The sequence below is a fragment of the Neofelis nebulosa genome, chromosome 9 (genome assembly GCF_028018385.1).
Source record: "Neofelis nebulosa isolate mNeoNeb1 chromosome 9, mNeoNeb1.pri, whole genome shotgun sequence".
NCBI classification, from domain to species: Eukaryota; Metazoa; Chordata; class Mammalia; order Carnivora; family Felidae; genus Neofelis; species Neofelis nebulosa.
Genome location: NC_080790.1, coordinates 32,765,648 through 32,785,463, shown reverse-complemented (window position 1 = coordinate 32,785,463; position 19,816 = coordinate 32,765,648). Strand labels below are relative to the sequence as shown.

Sequence of the window (19,816 nt, the reverse complement as noted above, 5' to 3'; positions counted from 1 at the left end):
TTGCTTGTTTGTTTTTCCCTTCTTTTCATTTCTCTTTTTCTTCTACCCTTCTCTTTCTCTTGCCATTACACTTCTGAACTGCTACAGCAATATTTTTATATATCGTTGAACTTCTGAGAGTGTTCTGGCTATGAAAATGCTGAGTCCAAAGATAGCTGCGTTTTTATGATTTCTAATCTTTCATGGCACAATCATGTGGTCTGTAAATCCTCCACTTCTTAAAATTTAAGTTTTTCTCTGTGACCAAGATCTTGATAATTTTTGTGAATGTTCTGTGGACATAAGAAAGTAATTTTATTTTTTAGTCAACAAATGTCTGCTATATTAATGTTTTACTATCTGCACAATTCTGAAAGAGGTATTTCAAAATCTCATCATGTTACCGTATTTGCATTTTTGCTAGTCGTCAGGTGTAGTCTAGTTTGGTATATGCACATTTATGACTTACTGCTTCATCAGGAATGGTGCCTTTTCATTGTCACATAAAGTTCTCTTTATCTTGATTAGTGAGTTTAAACTTAAATTTCATTGTGTCTTATTAATGGTTTTTTAGTCCTTTCTTTTTCTTTGCATTTGCTGCATTTCTTTGCCATTGCTTTATTTTCAGCTTTGCTTTCAGTATGTTTTTTTATTTGTTTGTTTGTTTTTTGTTTTGTTTTTTATACGAATACCCAGCTCTGTTTTTATCCCATTCGATGGTCCCTGTCCTCCAGGGAGGGAATTCAGTGTTTATGACACACACTTGATTGTGTTCCTCCTATTTTACTCTGTTTACAACTTCTGACACTGTTTGTTTTTACTGGTTTGATCAAGTTACTTGATAATCACTTCATTGCTCTCCTTGAGGTTGGAAATTATACTTTATTGTTCTGTTCCACTAATGGTTCAGGTTGCCAGCTCTCTTAATTAGACACGTGGGACTCTGCTGTTGCTTTAAAACAAGATATCAACTCTTTCCTGTGTCAGGACACTGTTTTTACCACCCAAATACTCTAAGCTTACCCTCTTCCCTAGCACAGTATGAGGCCTCTCGAGTGCTTTTCTTCTCTTCTCCTGACCCCCCTTTACTCCTCCCTACAATGAGACCTTTGAAACGTTTTTGCACCCTTCTACCCTCAGCCCCCAACTACTAGATTGTAGTAAACTATTTATCACGTGTAAGAATTTCCCTTGCAATACACCCCTTGTGTTTCAAAAGTTCTTATTTAGCACTTACATTACACAGCCTGTCCTTAGTCATTAAGGTATCACTGTGCACGCACACACACACACACACACACACACACACACACACACACTTTTTCGTATAAGCAAAGACGTGTTCCAAGGTGTATCATTCCTCCCCACTGTTCTTCCCTGTTTGAGGTCTCTGCTCTGGTTTATTTGTCACTTGGTCAAAGTCATTTCTTAGGCAATTTCTTCAAGTGTGGTGTCCAAGTAATACATAGTCAGAAATTCCTATACAGCCTCAAATTTGTTTTTCGTCCTGGGGTACAGACCCATCTCGGCTGGCTTTAAGAGTTGTGTCAGTCCCCTGCCCTCAGAGGTCTGTAGACGCTGTCCCCTTGTCATTTAGTTTCCTGTGTTCCAGGTGAGCGGTATGTGCCAGTAGGATTTCCTTGTCCTTTAGAGCTGCTTAGGGGCTTGTAAGACTTTTCTCTTTAATCCTCCAAAGTTTGGGAATATTAGCAGGATATACTTAACATATGTGTGTTTTCTATTCAGCCCAAGCTGAGTTCTAATTCTGGTTACACCACTTCCTAGAAAACTTTGGGCAAGATATTTATATTTAACATCTGCGTGCCTCAGTTTCTCATTTGCGAGATGAAAATAACAACCTCCTAGGATCATGTGAGGATTAAGTGAATTAGCATGGATTAAATGGTTAGAACAGTGTGTGACATATAGGAGGTGTTTAAGTATTCGCTGCTGCTATGCCAGTAGTAACTGTAATAATTACAAAAGTTATTGTTACTATTTCTCTGGCTCAGGCACTCTTTCTTTCATTATTTAATTATTATTGTCCCGGCTGTTTTGCTTTAGTGGCTTTTACCTTAAACTACTTTCTTTTCCTGCTTCTGAAATTATAAACACGTTAAGCCTCCTGGAGCTAGTCTCCCAAGTTGCCTATCCTCTCTCCAGAACATGGTTTCCGTCTTTCCATAGTTTGAGTCTACGTTTTGACTTATTCTTGAATGTTATCTTCCAGGCTATAACAGGAGTCATAGAATCATGTTCTCCTTTATTCATTGGAATGTTTTAGCTTAGAAATCATTGTTTTTTAGCTTTGAAAAGTTTTGTGTGTGTACTACATCTGAATATCTCCAGAAGCCCTTACCTCTTTTCTTCAGATATTTCCTGTCTCCTCCAGGAGTTCTGTTTCATTAGATGTATGTTCAGATTGTTCTGCCCATTTACTCTCTCACTACTGGTGGACCCCTACCCTTTAGATTTACCTTTTTTTTTTTTTTTTTGGCTCACTGGGGGTCAATTGTGGTTACTAAAATATTTGAAATGGCTAAAATCCTAAAAGTGCTACAAGGCAAGTGGATCTGTGGCACTGCCGGGCTTGGCAGTGGAAGGAGAATCTGTCAGCCGTGCTGAAAACTTTTTCTAGGTGAACACTTTTCTGTTCACTGGTCTCCCGGCACATCTGTAGATCTCTGAAGACCAGGTTCTCCCCGGTTGCAGTGATTTCCCCGTCTGGGCTCCAGTGCTCGTCTCTAATCCCCCATCCAGCCTTGGCAAAGAGGCCCCATGGAGTTCCTTCTTCCAGGACCCAAACCAAGCCCAGGGCTTCTCTTGGCATTAGTTGCCTCCAGGTCTAAGCATCACTTGGGCTCAGGGGAAGTAAAGAGCTTGGAGGTGAGAGAAAAGAAGAAAGCTGCTTTAAGATTATCATGTTCCCAGAATCCATGATTTTCTTTGTTATTTGATTTTAATCTTTAGTCCAAATCTCTTTTAGTCTAAGGAGAGAGTTACCAAAACGCCAGTGATCTCACCACAGTTTATATAACAACATGTATATATGTGTGTGTGTGTGTGTGTGTATTATATAAATATAAATTTATATAACCACGTACAAATTTGAAATGTTACCTTTATCTTGATATAAACATCCATTTGTCCGAAAAGTAGAAAAGTAAATTAAATATATCCAAAGATGATGCTTGTTAAAATTTTCCCTTACTGTCAGTTTGCCTTGCCAGAGCCGAGAGTAAGGAATGTTTCTCTAAATGTGACCACCAGCATCGGAATGTTAAAGCATGTAAGAAGTAGCACAGCACAGTTGTTTTGGAGGAGTTTAGTAAAGACCCACAGTGTAAACGATCCCAGTACTCAGCCTTGATCCAGTCCCCCTTAGGGAGCATGGTACCCAGAGCAGTGCGTAGGCAGTTCAACCTTGGGTAAGCCAATGCTATTAGCACTGACATCTAAACATGAGGATGTTAGATATTTTTCATGTTTACCACACACTGTTCTCCTTCCTACATATCCTCAAAAGGAAGGGGCCCCTGGGTGGCTCAGTCAATTAAGCGTCCAACTCTTGATTTCAGCTCAGGTCATGATCTCGTGGTTTGTGGGTTTAAGCCCCACATCAGGCTCTGAGCTGGCAGTGTAGAGCCTGCTTGGGATTCCCTCTCTCTCGCTGCCCCTTCCCCACTTGTGCTTTCTCTCTCAAAATAAATAAATAAAACAAAAAAAAAATCCTAATAAGGAAAACCAAGTTCTGTAAGTTTTAGTTATTAATATAAGCATACAGAAATACTTGTCTGCTTCTGCCTATGTACCCAAATGTCACAGCAAGACAAGGTCCTATGATAACGTAAAGACAGTTATAGATACTAAGGTCAGGTTACCTCATTCAGCAAGGACCATGTTGGAGAGAGGAAGAGCACAGTGTTTGACACATATCAAGATCTTCATAAAAATTAGTTCTCATACCATTGTTATTTTTGACTAAATTTTAACTAAATTCTTTCTACTCGCCGCCCCTTCATGGGGGCATCCGTAGGATACTCTCCTTAGAATTTCCTGCTGGAGCTTTCCCTCTCCTGAAGGACATTGTGTTTCTTTCCATTAGGTGTCCTCTGGCTCTGACCGAAACCTGGCTGTCCATTGAGGGCTCTGCTTCCTCTATAGACCTATCAAGGGACCAAGGGCCTGGAGGTGGTAGGTGTCAGCTTGAGCCTCTCTGCTCTTCTGCCCAGAACCTCTCTGTGCCTTTGAAGCACGTGCCGGGAAGTTATCCCAGTCGTAGGCAGACCTCTCTTCTATCATTTCTAACAGAGTATAGGCCACTATGCCTGTCATAGTTCTTTATGATGTCAGAATCCGCTCTGTAACCTGACCCTTTAGTGTCTTGGCTTCCCTACCTCTGACAATCTGCCCTGCTCAGATCCTGTACCTCATCGTGCCCAGAGGCTGAATCTCAATTTCAAGAACCCTGCTCTTAGCCCCTTCCTCCTTCCCGTTCAGCTCCTCTGGCGCCCTGCCACACAGTTCCTTAGCCCCCGCAGGGGGTTAGTCATTTGCCCTCACCACCCTCCATCGCTCCTCACCCATCCTCATCGCTGCTTCACGGCTTGGATTCTACGTTCTACCATGACAGTCATTTCCTTGCCCACGCTTTTCACTCTCCTGCTCCTTATTTGACTTAAATACTGGAATCAGCAGAGAACGTCAGCGGGTTCTCCTCACCGAATCTACCAGCATGCTGGAACCTGCACCCACATGCTTTGCCTCATCGCCATCACAACAAGGGAGCTGTCCTTGTTTCACTCCAGTGCTTGGGGACCGGACTCCATCGCCTCGTGCCCACTCGAGGACTTTCTCTCTGCTGCGCATGCCCATCAGCACATATACTTGATTTAGTATCTTGTAATTTAAGAAAATAGCCCTTTCCTGAACCCACATGCTCCTTCTCTGCTTCCCCTTACAGAAAAACTCTTAAAAATAGTTGTCCATATTTGGTGTCGCCACTTCCTCCCGTCCCCTGTCTCCTGTGCCCGCTTCCGTCAGGCTGTCATCACCAACACGCCACTGACACTGCTCATCGCACTTACCTGTTAGCACTTTGATACTGTCATCACTCTCCTTGTTGAAACATGTTTCTCCACTTTTTTTTGGAACACCGCTCTGGTTCTCCTCCTACATCAGTATGTGCTGCTGTCAGTATGCAAGGCTGAATCTTCATCTACCAACATCTATACTTAGGAGATCACCAGGGTCCAACCCATAGACTTTTCTTTTTTAACTTCTCTCACATTCTCGATGACTCATGCAGTTCTGATGCTTTAAATATCGTTTATGACTAACACTGAGTGTTCCCAACTTCATGTCTGTAGCCTGAACCTCTCCCCTGAACTCCAGACCCATATGTTCAACAAATCACTTGACATCCATACTTGCTCTAAGAGGCGTCTCAAAATTTAACCTGTCCAGAACCGTACTCCCGTCTCCTTCAAAGCTTCTCCTCCCCATCTCTTCCCATCTCAGTAACAGGGAAGTCCATTCTTCCCGTTGCTCAGGTCAAAACCTTTAGTCATTTCCAACTATTGTCATTCTTTAACATTCCACATCCAGTCCATCCCATTGGCTCCACCGTTAAAATATATCTAGAATGTAACCACTTCTCATCACTTGTACCAATACCACTCTTAATTCAAGTCACCATCATCTCTTGCCGGTGTCCCCTAACTAGCCTCCCTTTTAACACTCTTACCCTTCTCTGGTCCATTCTCAGCAGAGCAGCCAGAGTGAGCCCTTTGAAGTGTAATGTCCTGTTACTCCTCTGCTCAGATCCTTCCAGTTGTTTCCCATTCTTCAGAAGGCAACCAGAATCCTTATGGTACCTACAAGATGTGATGTAATGAGACATCCCTCCCCCAGAACGGGAAAAATTAGTTTTTTCTCCAAATTTCCTGTTTTCCCAGGCACAAGTAGGATTACACTTTCTTCGCCCCTTCAAACTGCGCGTGTCATGTGACTGACATGCTTTAGCCAGTTAAATGTTGGTGGAAGTAATGTGTCTCATTTCTAGATGGCACCTTTAGGAAAGTACACGATTTGTCATGCTTCTTTTTCCCCTCTGATGGCAATGCTCTGGATGGTGACCACTTCATGAGTTTGGCTTCCAGAAGCCCCAGATGTCCTTCTGTGGAGATGTAGCATTAGCTATGTGTTGTTTTCAACCTCTGAGATTTGGGGATTGTTACTACATACAGCATAACCCAGTCCATCTTTTTTTTATATATATATTTATTTATTTTTGAGAGAGAGAGACAGAATGTGAGTGGGGCAGGGGCAGAGAGAGAGACACAGAATCCGAATCAGGCTCCAGTCTCTGAGCCTTCTGCACAGAGCCTGACATAGGGCTCAAACCTACAGACCGCAAGATCATGACCTGAGCTGAAGTCAAAACGCTTAAACGACTGAGCCATCCGGGCGCCCCATAACCCAGTGCATCTTGACGGAATAGCCTATCTCTAATGTGAACACCACATTTTCCATCTCACTCACTGTGCTTTGGCCACACCAGTGACCTTCCTAATCTTCATACATGTGGAGCATACACCTATCTTGTGGCTTTGACCACCTGAAATTCCTAATAAAGTGTAAAAAGGAATCTCTGCTCTTGAAATGTTGATTCCTCAAGTTTTAGGTTTCTTTTATAATATACATTATGATAGACTGAATAATAACAAATCAGTATTTCTGTCTGCAGGCTGGTGCATTTGTTTTAGATCCAATGTGTGGACTCGGAACAATACTTTTGGAAGCTGCTAAAGAATGGCCCGTAAGTACTCACGTTTGGTAAATCAAGCAGTATGTTTACTTTAATCATTATATGTATTTTCACTGACCAGTTATTTATAAGTAGATTGTCTATTCAGGAGTATTAGTTTTGACTACATGAGTTGCTATGTACTATTGTCAAAATGGATTATGAAGGGTTAATTAAATCACTGTTTCATTTCTTAAACAACTGTTTAGGAAATCGTATTTTAGGGAATTTAGGAAAATGTGAGCAATTTCAATAACTAGTCATGGCAGATTATGATAATCCCCAAATTCTTTAGGCATTTGTTACTGGAAAATATACTAATAGTTTCTAAAAATTAACAAAAACTTCTAATTTTTTACTATTGAATATCATTTTAAAGAAATACTACAAATTTGTTTTAACCTGAATTAAGAAATCTATTAAATTCATTTTCATTTATTTGAGAAAAAGCAAGTAGGTTTTCTTAACTATGTAAAATGTCTGATAGTCTTATTTATACTTAAAATATGAATTTCTTTCCTCATAGGATGTATATTATGTGGGTGCTGATGTCAGTGACTCACAGTTACTAGGTGCATGTGACAATCTGAAAGCTGCAGGCCTTAAGAATAAAATTGAGTTACTTCAAGTTTCTGTTATAGGTAAGATATAAAAAATGCAAACATTTGGGAAAATGAACATATGTAAATATACTTAGAATCATAATATTAAACAAAATTCACTTTCCGTATGTAAATGTTTCCATATGTTGAATTCTTTGGAGCTAATACTTGGTTAATTTCCAATACTATAATTATAACTTATTTTTCAAAAGGTTATTAGTACCAACATTTATATAGTATCCCTAAGCATTTAAGTGAAGGGCCCTTTTTTTTTTTTAATGTTTAGTTGATTTTGAGAGAAAGAGAGACAGAGTGTGATCAGAGGAAGGGCAGAGAGAGAGGGAGACACAGAATCCAAAGCAGGCTCCAGGCTCTGAGCCATCAGCACAGAGCCCAATGCAGGGATTCAAACCACAAACCACAAGATCATGACCTGAGCCAGAGTTGGACACTTAACCAGGTGGCCCACAAGTGCCTTTTTAAGATGTGTTTGTTGTATGTGAACTGTTCTCATATCATAACCACAGACCACTTAATATAGGGATAAAATAAAGAGGACAGAATCATCATCATCATCATCACCTTCTTTGGATTTTTTTCAGATAAACTGAAATGTTCTGAATTATCTTATCTTTCTCTTGCCTCACATTGGACAGTAGTCCTGTGGTATATAGGAATGAGGTTACCAGCCATCCCTGTCTGCTAAACCAATACTTCCAGGGCTAAAACTAGGCAAGTCTGGGGCAAACCAGGATAGTTGGTCACCCTGTGAGGTAGAGGGAAACCTGTTGGGGAATCAGCAGTGACAAACAGACTAGGAATCAACTCTACTGAGTCCAATCAAAATAATATTTCCCTAAGACCCATCCATCTAAAATGGTGTTTAGACCATTTTAGACAAGTCTTACATTCCTTAGTTTCTCCCCTTCCCCTAGTACATCTTTCTCCCTTAGAAACGAGCACAATTCCCAACTAAGAAAATGGCATTCTCTTAGTAGATGGTCCCAGTGTTAAACCTATAATCTGGAGGAACAAAATAATTGTTTAGAAATTTTTTAACGTGGGGGTGCCTGGGTGGCTCAGTCGCTTGAGCGTCCGACTTCGGCTCAGGTCATGATCTTGTGTTCTGTGAGTTCAAGCTGCACGTCAGGCTCTGTGCTGACGGCTCAGAGCCTGGAGCCTGCTTCTGATTCTGTGTCTCCCTCTCTCTCTGCCCCTCCCCCACTCATGCTCTGTCTCTCTCTCTGTCTCAGAAATAAATAAACATTAAAAAAATTTTTTTAAAGAAATTTTTTAATGTAGTGGAGGAATAATAGAGTATCAAGAAGAAGATATTAGGGTAACTATGGGTAAAAACATAGTAAAGCAGCCCCAGAGGAGAAGGTGTATTGGGGTTTTGGGGTTTTTTTTATTTTTTTTTTTTAATTTTTTAAAATATAATTTATTGTCAAATTGGCTGACATACAATGTGTACAGTGTGCTCTTGGTTTTGGGGGTGGATTCCGGTGATTCACTGCTTACATACAACACCCAATGCTCATCCCAACAAGATGGTATATTGTTGATTGAGATCTCAGAGTCGTTTGCTGCCAACGACTGTTTTTTCAACCTTTCTGTCGAGGTTTTTTAATGGGATAAGACGCAGGTTTCCAGAGGAAACTAAGGGGTGATGAGGCCGAAATCAGCTTTCATGAACTCTAATTTCTTTCAGAAAGCTATTTGGGGGGAGGGGGGTACTTGCAAGAGGACTGGACTGGCTTCATCAGCTGTTGCAGCAGGGTGGTTTTTCAAAGCCTTTACTATCTCCTGAGCCTCGGGCGCGTTGGGAAGGAAGTACTGAGCTGTCCGTCTGACCTCCGCCACAACTCCATTTTTATCTGTTTTCATGTGGGGGGGCTTTTCCCACAAGATTTCACTTTAAAAACAAGCAAAAGGCACAGTTGTCTTAAAAATAATAATAATAAAAGTGTTAAAAACAACGTTCTCTATGGCACCAAGGAGTCAAATAAATTGTAGTTTTTGGAAGGATCAGTTTAACTGCCATGTCAAGAATAGACTACAGCAGGGAGGATGGAAAACGGGAAACAAAGAAACTAAGTACAGGATGGAAACAGGAAACAAAGAAACTAAGTACAGGCTAGTGTGATAATCTGGTAAGAAATGATGGTGGTTTGGCCCAAAGTGCTATTCGTGGGGTGTTGAGGTCAGGTACATAATTTTTGAAGGTGGAGTGAGCAGGATGTGTTGTTGGATTGAATGTGGCATGTGAAAGAACAAGAGTGACGACCTAAGCAGCTGGAGGGTGGGGTGGCCACCCTCGGAGTTGGGGCAAACTGCTGGGGAACCAGTTGGAGTTTTGGAACCTGTTAAATTCCACGTGATCAGTAGGCACCTAGTGGAAAAGATGTCAGGTTAGTAGCCCCACCCCCAGATCTGGAGTTTAGGGGAGAGGTGAGGCAGCAGCAGCATAGATAACGTTTAAATCCAGGAGATCACCTCGGGAATGAGGATAAATAGAGAAGGGAAAGCACTTGGGAATAGAAGTTGGGCGTGGTTTCTCCACGCCAGCTGCTGCTGTAAGTGCACGTTTCCCTAAACCATTGTCAAGACGAGATATTCTCATTTTATTGCAGTTTTTTTAAACTGCAAATTTGATACATTTTTTCAGACTTACTTTTCCTTAATTACTAGTGAGATAAAACATTTTTCACATTACGTCATTTGTAGATTTTTCTTTTGCAAATTAATTGTTTTCAGGATAACACTCTGGAGGAAAGAATAAACCATCTATTTTAAATTGTTTCATCATCCTAACCTTTTAATGTTAAATTTCAGTCTAGAGGGAACCATATATATCTTGTGTGCAAAGGGGCCAATATGAACTAATAATTCGCCCTTCATAACACATCTCTCTGCTTGAGAGGTGGAATTGTAGCTGGATCCAAGTGTTTATTTTTCTTCGCTAATTTGGTTTTACGTTTCAAAGCTTTAATCATAAACACAACTTAGAGTGGGGAGACCCGTGAATTGTTCGACGTTCACAGGTGTGAGGATTTCACATCTTTTTACTATAGTAAGTAAGAGCATGTAAAGACTTCAGAATCAAACAGACCAAGTATAAATCCTGGCTCCACCATTGTTTCATTACCCTGTGGCCTTCAGCAATATCCTGGACCTCTGTATTTTATCATCTAGAGTCTGAAGGTAATCCCTGCTTCATAGAGCCTGTGCTGAGGATTTATCACATAAGCACACAGAGCACATTGCCTAACACGCAGCATGATTAAGGACCTCTGTAAACATGGAGATGTCTGGGAAGTTAGTAATATTCCCGTTGTGATTTGTTTCTGCAGAATCACTATCTTTGTTCTCTTTGTGAGCTTTAATGACTATATCTTTTCTACCTTTTTAGTAACTTTCACCTTACAACTTTCTACTAGTATAAAAAGAGATGATCCTTTAATATGCAGGAATTGCATGTGTTTATTCCTAAGTTTTACTTAAGAAAATTTGGAACCAAATGAGTATTATGTTACAGGCTATCTTGGGAACTAATTAGTCATTGGCTAGGCTTTGTTTTCTGTTAATCTACAGATACATATACATTCCTAGGATAAGATGGAGAGCTGTAATATATACAAATTTGAGCAAAAGAAACACGTATATAAATTAATTAAAATGACAAAATTGTTGACAGGTGAGAAAAGGAATGTTTTCACTCCTTTCAATTAGACATTCTATAGCCTGTCACACATTACTTCAGTGAGAATTTATAACAAGCTTATTGCCAACAACTGTGCTTTGTTCTTAGGTGTTATTCATTTCCACCCTTGTAGGAATAAGGCGTGCTTTTTCAGTACACCCACAAGCTGCCCGTAATGTAGTGGCTGCATTTTCTTTCATATCAGTGTGTTTTTCTCTAATTCCTATCCTGCCCTTGCTGGCCTGGGCCCTGGTGTTCCATCCACATGTCTTGTGGCCTGTGCCGAATTTTGCAAGATTCATGAAGCTGTCAGGCTCCGTGTTTGGGAAATCAGAAGGAAATGTGGGAAGTGATGGGTTAGGTGTATGTAAAGTATGTGGAAATAGGGGATAAGAAGCCTACCATATTGAGTGTTTTCTTTGGTACAGTGGCCTTACAGTTTATTGTATGGTATCCTTTCTTATTGTTTGGCAACACTTGTATTCTGAAACAAACTTTTTCAGCATTAATAAGTTCTTAAAAGCATACGTTTAATGAAAAAGTGAATACAGAGTTGCCATTTTGTAAGAAAGCTGATGAACACATATCTTAAGTAAAATGTTTGTTGACATTTATCATCCGCTGGGAGGGCCATGGTGATATCACTGACCAAATGAAATAGATCTGTGTATAGAAGTGTGTAGCATTTATTTCAAAACACTGCAGGTATTTTAAGGGGACAGAGCCCAAAGACAGCCATTTATCAAATGCAGCTAAAGAAAACGCATTTAACTATCACTCTGTAAAGCATGACTTTTCATTTAGATCAAATGACTATTCTAAATTAATTTTGCTCATCTTCAATACCAAGTTTTCTTATGTACATAAACAAAATGAAGCTATAGCTATTAATTTGTTGGTTCCATTAGTAGAAGACCTTTGCAGACAGTTAAACGTTGCCAGTTTTGTTTCAGGGTTATCAGATGCTTCGAAAAGAAAATCCATAGGGGTACCTGGGTGACTCAGTTGGTTAAGCATCCAGCTCAGATCAGGCTCTCTGCTGTCAGCGCAGAGGCTGCTTCGGATCCTCTGTCTCCCTGCCTCTCTCTCTGCCCCTTCTCTGTGCACGTTTGCTGTCTCTCAAAATAAACATTTAAAAATAAATAAATAGGGGCACCTGGGTGGCTCAGTCAGTTAAGCATCCAGCTCTTGGTTTCGGCTCAGGTCACAATCTCATGGTCTCATGAGTTCGGGCCTCATGTCGGGCTCCACATAAGGCTCTGCACTGGCTGTGTATAGCCTGCTTGGGATTCTCTCTCTCCCTCTCTTTTAGCCCCTCTCCCATTCCCACTGTCTTTGTCTTTCTCAAAACAAACAAATAAATAAACTTTAAAATAAATGAATGCACAAAAAGATATCCTGAAGGCTCTTAAAACCTATTGGAAGAAAATATATTAGAGCCATAATTCTGAGTTTTAAGCAATTCTTACCCATTTTTCTTCTGGCAAGAGGGAGAAATAGAGCAGTTCTTTTGTTCAAGATACACCAGTATTTTACATTTTTTTCATGTTCTTGAGTCATCCTGCAGAGTCGTACAAAAGGGATGAGTTTTATATATTTGTTTTGAGCTATGTTTCTATTTCAGAATCTTATCTCCTTAGCTACAAGCAAACTCTTTGTTCACAGGCCATTCAAGGCATTTAATAATTGAAAAGATTTAATGTGTTGAAAATTATGGGTCAGGTGTTCATGATTTCAGGAGTTTCCTCATCAGAAACTCAGGAGGTAGGGCCAACGGTCTGTGTTCTACCAACCCTCCGGTCAGTTCTGATACGCACTACATAGTAGGTTTGGGATGAAGGGAGCGAGACTTTGCACTTATGGTTCCCAGGAGATTCTGATGCTGCCGGTGTCTCCTGGGGATCCTGCGCAGGAGGGATGGCTGCAGCCTTGAGAACCGCTGCTGGAGGAAGAGCAGGAAAGAGGCCCACCTGGAAGCGGTGGCCCTGCTGGGCATTTGAGGAGCCGTGAGAAGGATTCTGCAGAGCTGCTTTGAAGGATTCTGGCCCGCCGGTCTCCACCTGGCCGTCATCTGCCTGTACACCCAGACAGGACATTGTACATAATCACCACAGTCATCGAGTGCTCACTGGGTGCCAGGCACTGTCCTGAGTGCTTTCCATAAGTGACCTCACTTGTTAGGACTCTGCGATAGGTACCCTTACCTCACTTTACAGACGAGGAAACTAAAGCAGTCATTTCCCGAAGTCCCACTGCTGGTTAGTGGCAGAGCCAGATGCAAGCCGTCTAATAGCAGGGCCTGCCCGCGCTCTCAGACACATCAGCAAAAACTTGTTTTATGCTCTGTTGTAAGATAGCATCGCTTAGTTCTAGAACTTTTTGAAAAAAAATTATTCCATTTAAGTTTATTCCTTCAACTTCTAAAATTATTTAAAGCAGTTTAGCAAATTATATAATACAGAGTAGGAAAGTTGCAAATAAAAATAGAGACTGACAAGAAAAAAAAAAATGTTACCAAACCTGACCAAACTGGGCAGCTTGTGTGTGTGTGTGTGTGTGTGTGTGTGTGTGTGTATGAATGCAAAAGAAAGATGTGGACTCAAACTCTAGAGTCAACTACTGCATGGTTTCTCCGGTATAAAACATCTGATAGCCATGATTGCCTTCACTGTACATTTACCTTGAGTAGCCCTGCATAAAGTATAGAAACGGTATTTAAATGTACGTGTCCTGTAGCAACATCCTAAAACTAAGTGCATGAAGCTAAAATATGACCTGGAATAAAAAAAGAATTCATGTCTAACTTTAAAAGAATATTATCCTGAGCCTTTTTTTCTGACAACCTATTATTTTTTTCTACTAATCTCAAGTAAGGGTTAGAACTAGGAAAGATCTTCAAGTGTTCCTTAGACTTTCCCCGATAATGGGATTTTTTGTTTTGTTTTTAAATTTCCAGCCAACAAAAATGTATATGGTATTTAGAAGAGCAGAGGTTATTTAAATTGTATTCTGTTCTTACAGAGTTAAATGCTATTCAAAAAACGAAAATTGGGACATCTACCTTATGAATATACAACTAATTTACATGATGGGTGGGAAGTAAAATAAGTAGAAAGTGAAAAGTACACTCAGAAAGTGTGGAAGTTAAGATTATGTGTATGACCTTTTGGGAAGCTAATTTCTGAGAAATGTAAAGATGAGAAAAAAATTCAGATTCAGTAATCAAATACTACATTTAATTTTGTTTAGTAATAATGTTCATTTTGTTGATTCGTTTTTTAGCCTTTTCTCTAGCCTTAAGATTTATGTCAATGTTCTTAACCTTTGGGTCTCCTTTAAAATTTCAGTGAAAGCTAAGATCATCTCCCTTTTAAAAACACATAGATATACACATGCAAAATTTTATATGTAAGTATGAAGAAGGAAATGAAAGAGCATATAATTTGTAAAAGTTTTTTCTAGACAATTTAATGTGTTTCTTCTTGGGTCTGGCAACTTTGTATTCATGTAATATGTTTAGAGAATTCAATTTTCTGATTAATTTAAGATTTTGCTTAACTTATGTCATATTTTATCATAACAGAAAAACCAATTTTCAAAGAACAGAATCTAATAACTTTATCATTTATTTTTTAGTTGAAAAGCCTTTCAGGAACTTACAATTTCTTGGAGACAATGTTAGCAACCCTAAATTGTACTTAATATGCAAAAATAATTCTCCATACTTCAGTTTTCTCATAGTTAGGTTGTAAATATTTGAACTTAATGTAACGGGTTTCTCTGGTTTTTGTGTTTCAGACTTGCCATTGCCTTCAGAGAGTGTCGATATTATTATTTCTGACATTCCATTTGGGAAAAAGTTTAAGTTAGGGGAAGACATCAAAAGCATTCTACAAGAAATGGAGAGGTAAGTTTTGAGTTTATTTTCATGATTTTTGAGTTATTGGTCATTTAACTGAACTATATCCTAGTTCTTCAGCTAAGATTTGATTGCATTTTAGTAATTTCCCAGAGTTTTTATACTTAAATTTTCTAAGGTTTCAAATCAGAGGGTTATCATTGAAATAGTTATTCCGTATCATCTTACACTATATTAAGTTTTATTCCAAGAAAGGTACTGAGTTTTCATTATTGGCTAAAATTTGAGTATCTGGATTAGTGACCTATATTTTAATCACTGAGGTAGGTAATTTACATATTATAAACCTCACCAACACCCTGCCTCCTAATGTGTTAATCGGCCACATTTTACAGATGAGAAACTGGGACCCGGAAAGATGAACTTTCTCAAGATCACAGCTACTAAGCCCCACAACAAAATTCACATAAGGAGCATTCAGTATCCTAGAGAGGCTACAACACTGCTGATTGTAAAATGAAAATTTAGAGGTGTCGTCATTCATGTCAGGGTGTCTAAGGTTGGCCTCAGGGAATATAATTCAAGGAAAGTATTTCTTTGAGAAGTTCAAACAGTGAAGCCTGAATATATATTTTTCTGATCATTTAAGCTGGTAAAGGAGAGAACCTAGAACACATGGAGGAATAAATAGATACGACCAAGAAGTCAGTTCATTAAATTGTCTCAGTTGGACATTTGATAGAGCAAGACAACGTAAATGGTCAAGAACCTGTATATAAATAATGTCACCGATAGAAAAAATGAGCCATGGGTTTTGGATGGAGAAAATTCAGTGTCAAGGCTGACATTCTGTAGGGAAAATTAAAGACTTAACTTTATATGAAGACTTGACATGAAGTCTAAGTCCAACTAAGAACCGTCTCACCTCCATCTTGTGAACTGGATGCTCCACACTTTTTTTGGATTATCTTATTTCTAAGCAACTTCCCCTGTCACACAGTTACCTAACCTGAGATCTCTTTCTGGGCACCACCTATAATTCAGGCCTGCACTCCCTTCTGCCTGATAACACCTTCCCCTCAAGCAGATTTTGCAACCCTGACTTCATATTAAAATCATTTCAGGGGCTTTTGAAAAACAGTGATGCTCATTCTCCACCCCTCCAGTTTAATGGGTCTAGAGTAGAACGTGGGTGTATTTCTTAACCACTCCCAAGGTGATTCTGTCCTGCAGCCTGTGTTAATAACCGCAGCCTTTGTGCCCAGTAGGTAATTCACCAGCCACACTATTAAGCCAACTCATAGTGAAATACTAATATGTGTGAGCAGTGACTTATATTTAACCTGAAACTTCCCAGAAGATATTCAAGATTCCCCCCATAATTTCAATGGCTCGGTAGGATCAGTTGAAAAGTGTATGTATTTGAACATAAGGAACTCCTATGACCGCGCTTCCTTGACACCTGCCCACAGCCTTTATGGTTTGATTTTTCACTTTTTATAGTTGGAGGTTTTATATAGGCAGTGGAGCCTGATATAGTGGAGTTCGGAGACAAACTTGTCTTGATTCACTGATTTTTTAGATGAGGGAAAGCTACTTAAGCTCCTGATATCTTTGTTGGGTGTGGGGGAGATTCCCTTTAACTCTTGACCCTCGAGCTGTCACCTTGTCTCCGTACCTATACAACCAAACTTACTGAAAGAAGAGTCTACACTTGACATCTCTGCTTCCTCACCTTCCAGTCCCCCTTCGATTCTGGCAGACCAGCATTTTCTCGTGTCCTCAACTAGGATTGCTGTCCCCAGGTTCACTGAGGACCTCTTGTAATCCTAGTCACCTGTTCGTCCTGTAGCATTAGACACTGTGGAGACCATTCCTGTCCTGAAAGTGTGCACCTTTCGCTTCCATGCCATCACTGTTGTCCAGACTTTCTCCCGGGATTTTGTTCCATGGCCCGTCCCTCCTCTCTCCTTCCTTAACTGTGAAACCTCTGTTCCTGGGCCCTTGTTCTCTTCTCACGCTAACCTGCCTCCCCAGGTGATGTCATTCACCATCACAGCTATATCTACCGTGTGCTATTGACAGCTCCGAAATCTCTACCTGGAGCCCTGGTCTCATTGCCTCCAGGCTGTATATCCAACTGTGGATTGGAGCTCACGTTGCCCTGTCCCTGAGGTCCCTCAGCATATTCCAGACAGCCCTCTTTTCCTCCCTCCTCCTCCCACCCCTCTGATTCACCCTCACGCTGAATTTCTTTCAGTGCCTCCTCCTCCTCACTTCTTCCTTTCTGCTGCTTTTCTGCCTCCAGCTCCCTGCCTCGCTCCAGCCCCTCGCTGTCACTTGGCCTGGCTTGGTCCCGCTTGTCCTTAACTCATGGTGCACGTTTGGGACCCAGCTCATGTGTTCCCAGGGGACCTCGTACTTGCCTGGAGGGTGGCATCGCCAGCCTCTGTAACTCTCCACTCTCCTCTCTCCCGCTTTCAGTAATCTCTTTAGCAACTCCGAGGACTGTGGTTGGGCATCACTTTTTCCACACAGAAGTGCTCTGCAGAATTTGGTCAAGTGATTGAGCAATTCTCCTCAACAGGCTGACATTCTGAGGCCTCCCCTTTTCCCTTTCTGAGCTTCCCCGTTGTCATTCCTTTGTCCACGTCCTCACTCTTTCCGGTGCTTTTCTTCTGCCATCAGCCTAGTGTATGCTGATTCTATAGGATTCTTTCATCCGCCTTTTCCTTTGTACAATCACTTATTAGAATGTGACTATGAATTACTTTGAGGCTTGCCTTTTAAGTAGAGTAAAAATAGATAATTAAAGCAGATTTGTGCTCATGATTCCATAATTACTATAATGAATATGCATTATGGAAGATACTACCTAATTATCAAAATCCTTGTGTTTAAATAGATAAAATTAAATTTCAAATTAAAAACCCCAAATATTTTAAATAAAGTGGGATTGTTTGTTGTCTAAAAAGAAAGAAGTACTCATACCAATTACCATTTTTTTGTCACAGGGTGCTTCACGTTGGCGGAGCCATTGTATTGTTGCTTAGCGAAGAGCACCACAGGCGCCTTCAAGATGGCGAACAGAGCAGCATCCCTTTGAATTCCAAGGACAGCCACACAGGTGAACCTTCAATCAAAAAGTGCTTGAAGCCTAGAGGAAAAACTGGCACATCAGAGACAGTGTCATCTTCATTAGAAGCCAGTAGCCAGGAGTGCTTAGACAAAACACCACCCTTTGGCTCTTTAGTGCCAGTGGAATGCCACAAAGTTAGCCTTGGGAGAACAGATGCATTCATTTGCAAATATAGGAAGTTGCACTCTTTGGGACGCTAGCAGCCTCGCTACTGCAAGCCAGTTGGAGTCCTCGCCGCGCCGCCGTGTCAGCCAGCCGTACAGCCGCGAAGGTAGTTGTCATAGGATCTTGATGGGGCCACAGAGTTCCAGGGAAGCAGACTCCCCTGGGGTCAGGAGGCATGGCTGCTGGACGAGTTCCAGCTTCATCCTGGAAAGAGCTGAAAGTTGCCAAAGACCAGTGAATGAATATTCCTACTAAAGAACTCTCAAACTTTGAATTCTGTTGGAATGTGAGGAGTTGTGCCCCGCCTGCAGTTTCTGAGAAGGAGCTGCAACTTGGAACACAAATTTTCAGAGGTTCACATAAAGTATATTGCACTCATCACAAGGTTGATGATATTTTAACTATCAGAGTTTTTTAAAAAAAAATTTTTTTTTTAACATTTCTATTTATTTTTGAGAGACAGAGAGCGAGGGAGACACAGAATCCAAAGCAGGCTCCAGGCTCTGAGCTGACAGCACGGAGCCCGATGCGGGGCACTCACCAACCGTGAGATCATGACCTGAGCTGAAGTCGGATGCCTAACTGACTGAGCCACTCAGGCGCCCCCAACTATCAAAGTTTTTTAAATGTGGAAACTTCGATGTGTTACTTCTTTTGATATTAAACTTGATTTTTAAGCCGGTAATTTTCTTCTCCATTGGAATGAAAATAATTTTTATTTGCAATACCTTTTATATGTCCCATATGTCCCTTTTATATGTCCCATTTTATAATGTAAAACATTAATGGGAATAATAGCAATAAGAATCCAGCCAGTATCCTCCAACATGATAGAAAATAAAGTTTGCTCTTTTTCTAAAAACATTAATAAATGTTTTTAAATGTCACCTCTCTCTTATTTAAATGAAATGCATTCCTTGTGTTTACAACTTGAGAAGAAAATCTTCTTAATAGAAAGTTGATGCAAATATGGTTTTCATTTTTTTTTTTTTTCAATAAAGTAGTGACTTGGGTTCTTGGCTGCTTTAGTACTGTTTGAACAACCTTTCCATGTTTAGGCAATTTCTCACCTTGTGAATCCCACCTCTCCAAAGCAGAAGCAGAAAACTTATTTTCCAGCTAGGGTGTGGCTTCTAACCTTGGCCCAGTATCAAGCTAGGCCCACCAATCAGTCTGGGGCTAGTGGAGCACCTGTGATAAATGAAATTTACTTAGTTACTACCTTACTGATCTGAAAGCAATTCACAGTAACCCCAGCAGGACCTAGCCTATCACATACTCATACAACAAATATTTATTGCACAGCTATTATCTGCCAAGGCATTGTTCACATCTGTGAACCAGAGATACTTGCCCTCAGAGGACAACACTCTAGTAGGGGAGACAGGTAAGAAACAGTAGACATAATGAATAATTTATTTGATGGCTTAGAAGGTGATATGTGTGGGTTTGGGGGAATGAAAGTAGAGCAAAGGTTTGGGAAACACAGGAGGACGGGGATAGAAGTGTCTTCCATTTTTAAATAGATCAAGCCTCATTGAGAATATGGGAGTTGAGCAAA

The 19,816-nt window shown here is 40.4% G+C and overlaps 1 protein-coding gene and 1 long non-coding RNA gene across 5 annotated transcripts in view; one reads left to right on the top strand and one right to left on the bottom strand.

The window, feature by feature from the left end:
• The window catches only part of THUMPD2 (THUMP domain containing 2), a 35,730-nt gene extending 16,462 nt beyond the window's left edge, over positions 1-19,268 (top strand). For 3 of the 4 annotated variants that reach the window (XM_058683139.1, XM_058683138.1, XM_058683137.1), the window contains 4 exons: positions 6,728-6,799; positions 7,314-7,428; positions 14,891-14,999; positions 17,966-19,268. In XM_058683139.1, coding sequence (XP_058539122.1) covers positions 6,728-6,799; positions 7,314-7,428; positions 14,891-14,999; positions 17,966-18,290 — 621 coding nt within the window. In that variant the 3' untranslated portion in view covers positions 18,291-19,268. The remainder of the gene's footprint in view (positions 1-6,727; positions 6,800-7,313; positions 7,429-14,890; positions 15,000-17,965) is intronic. The other variant, XM_058683140.1, reaches the window with a different exon arrangement.
• LOC131484667 (uncharacterized) lies at positions 12-4,273 on the bottom strand. The gene is made up of 2 exons (XR_009248378.1): positions 3,861-4,273; positions 12-272 (listed from the first exon to the last, which is right to left on the bottom strand). It is a non-coding gene; the product is annotated as an uncharacterized LOC131484667 (long non-coding RNA).
• Positions 19,269-19,816: the final 548 nt, after the last annotated feature.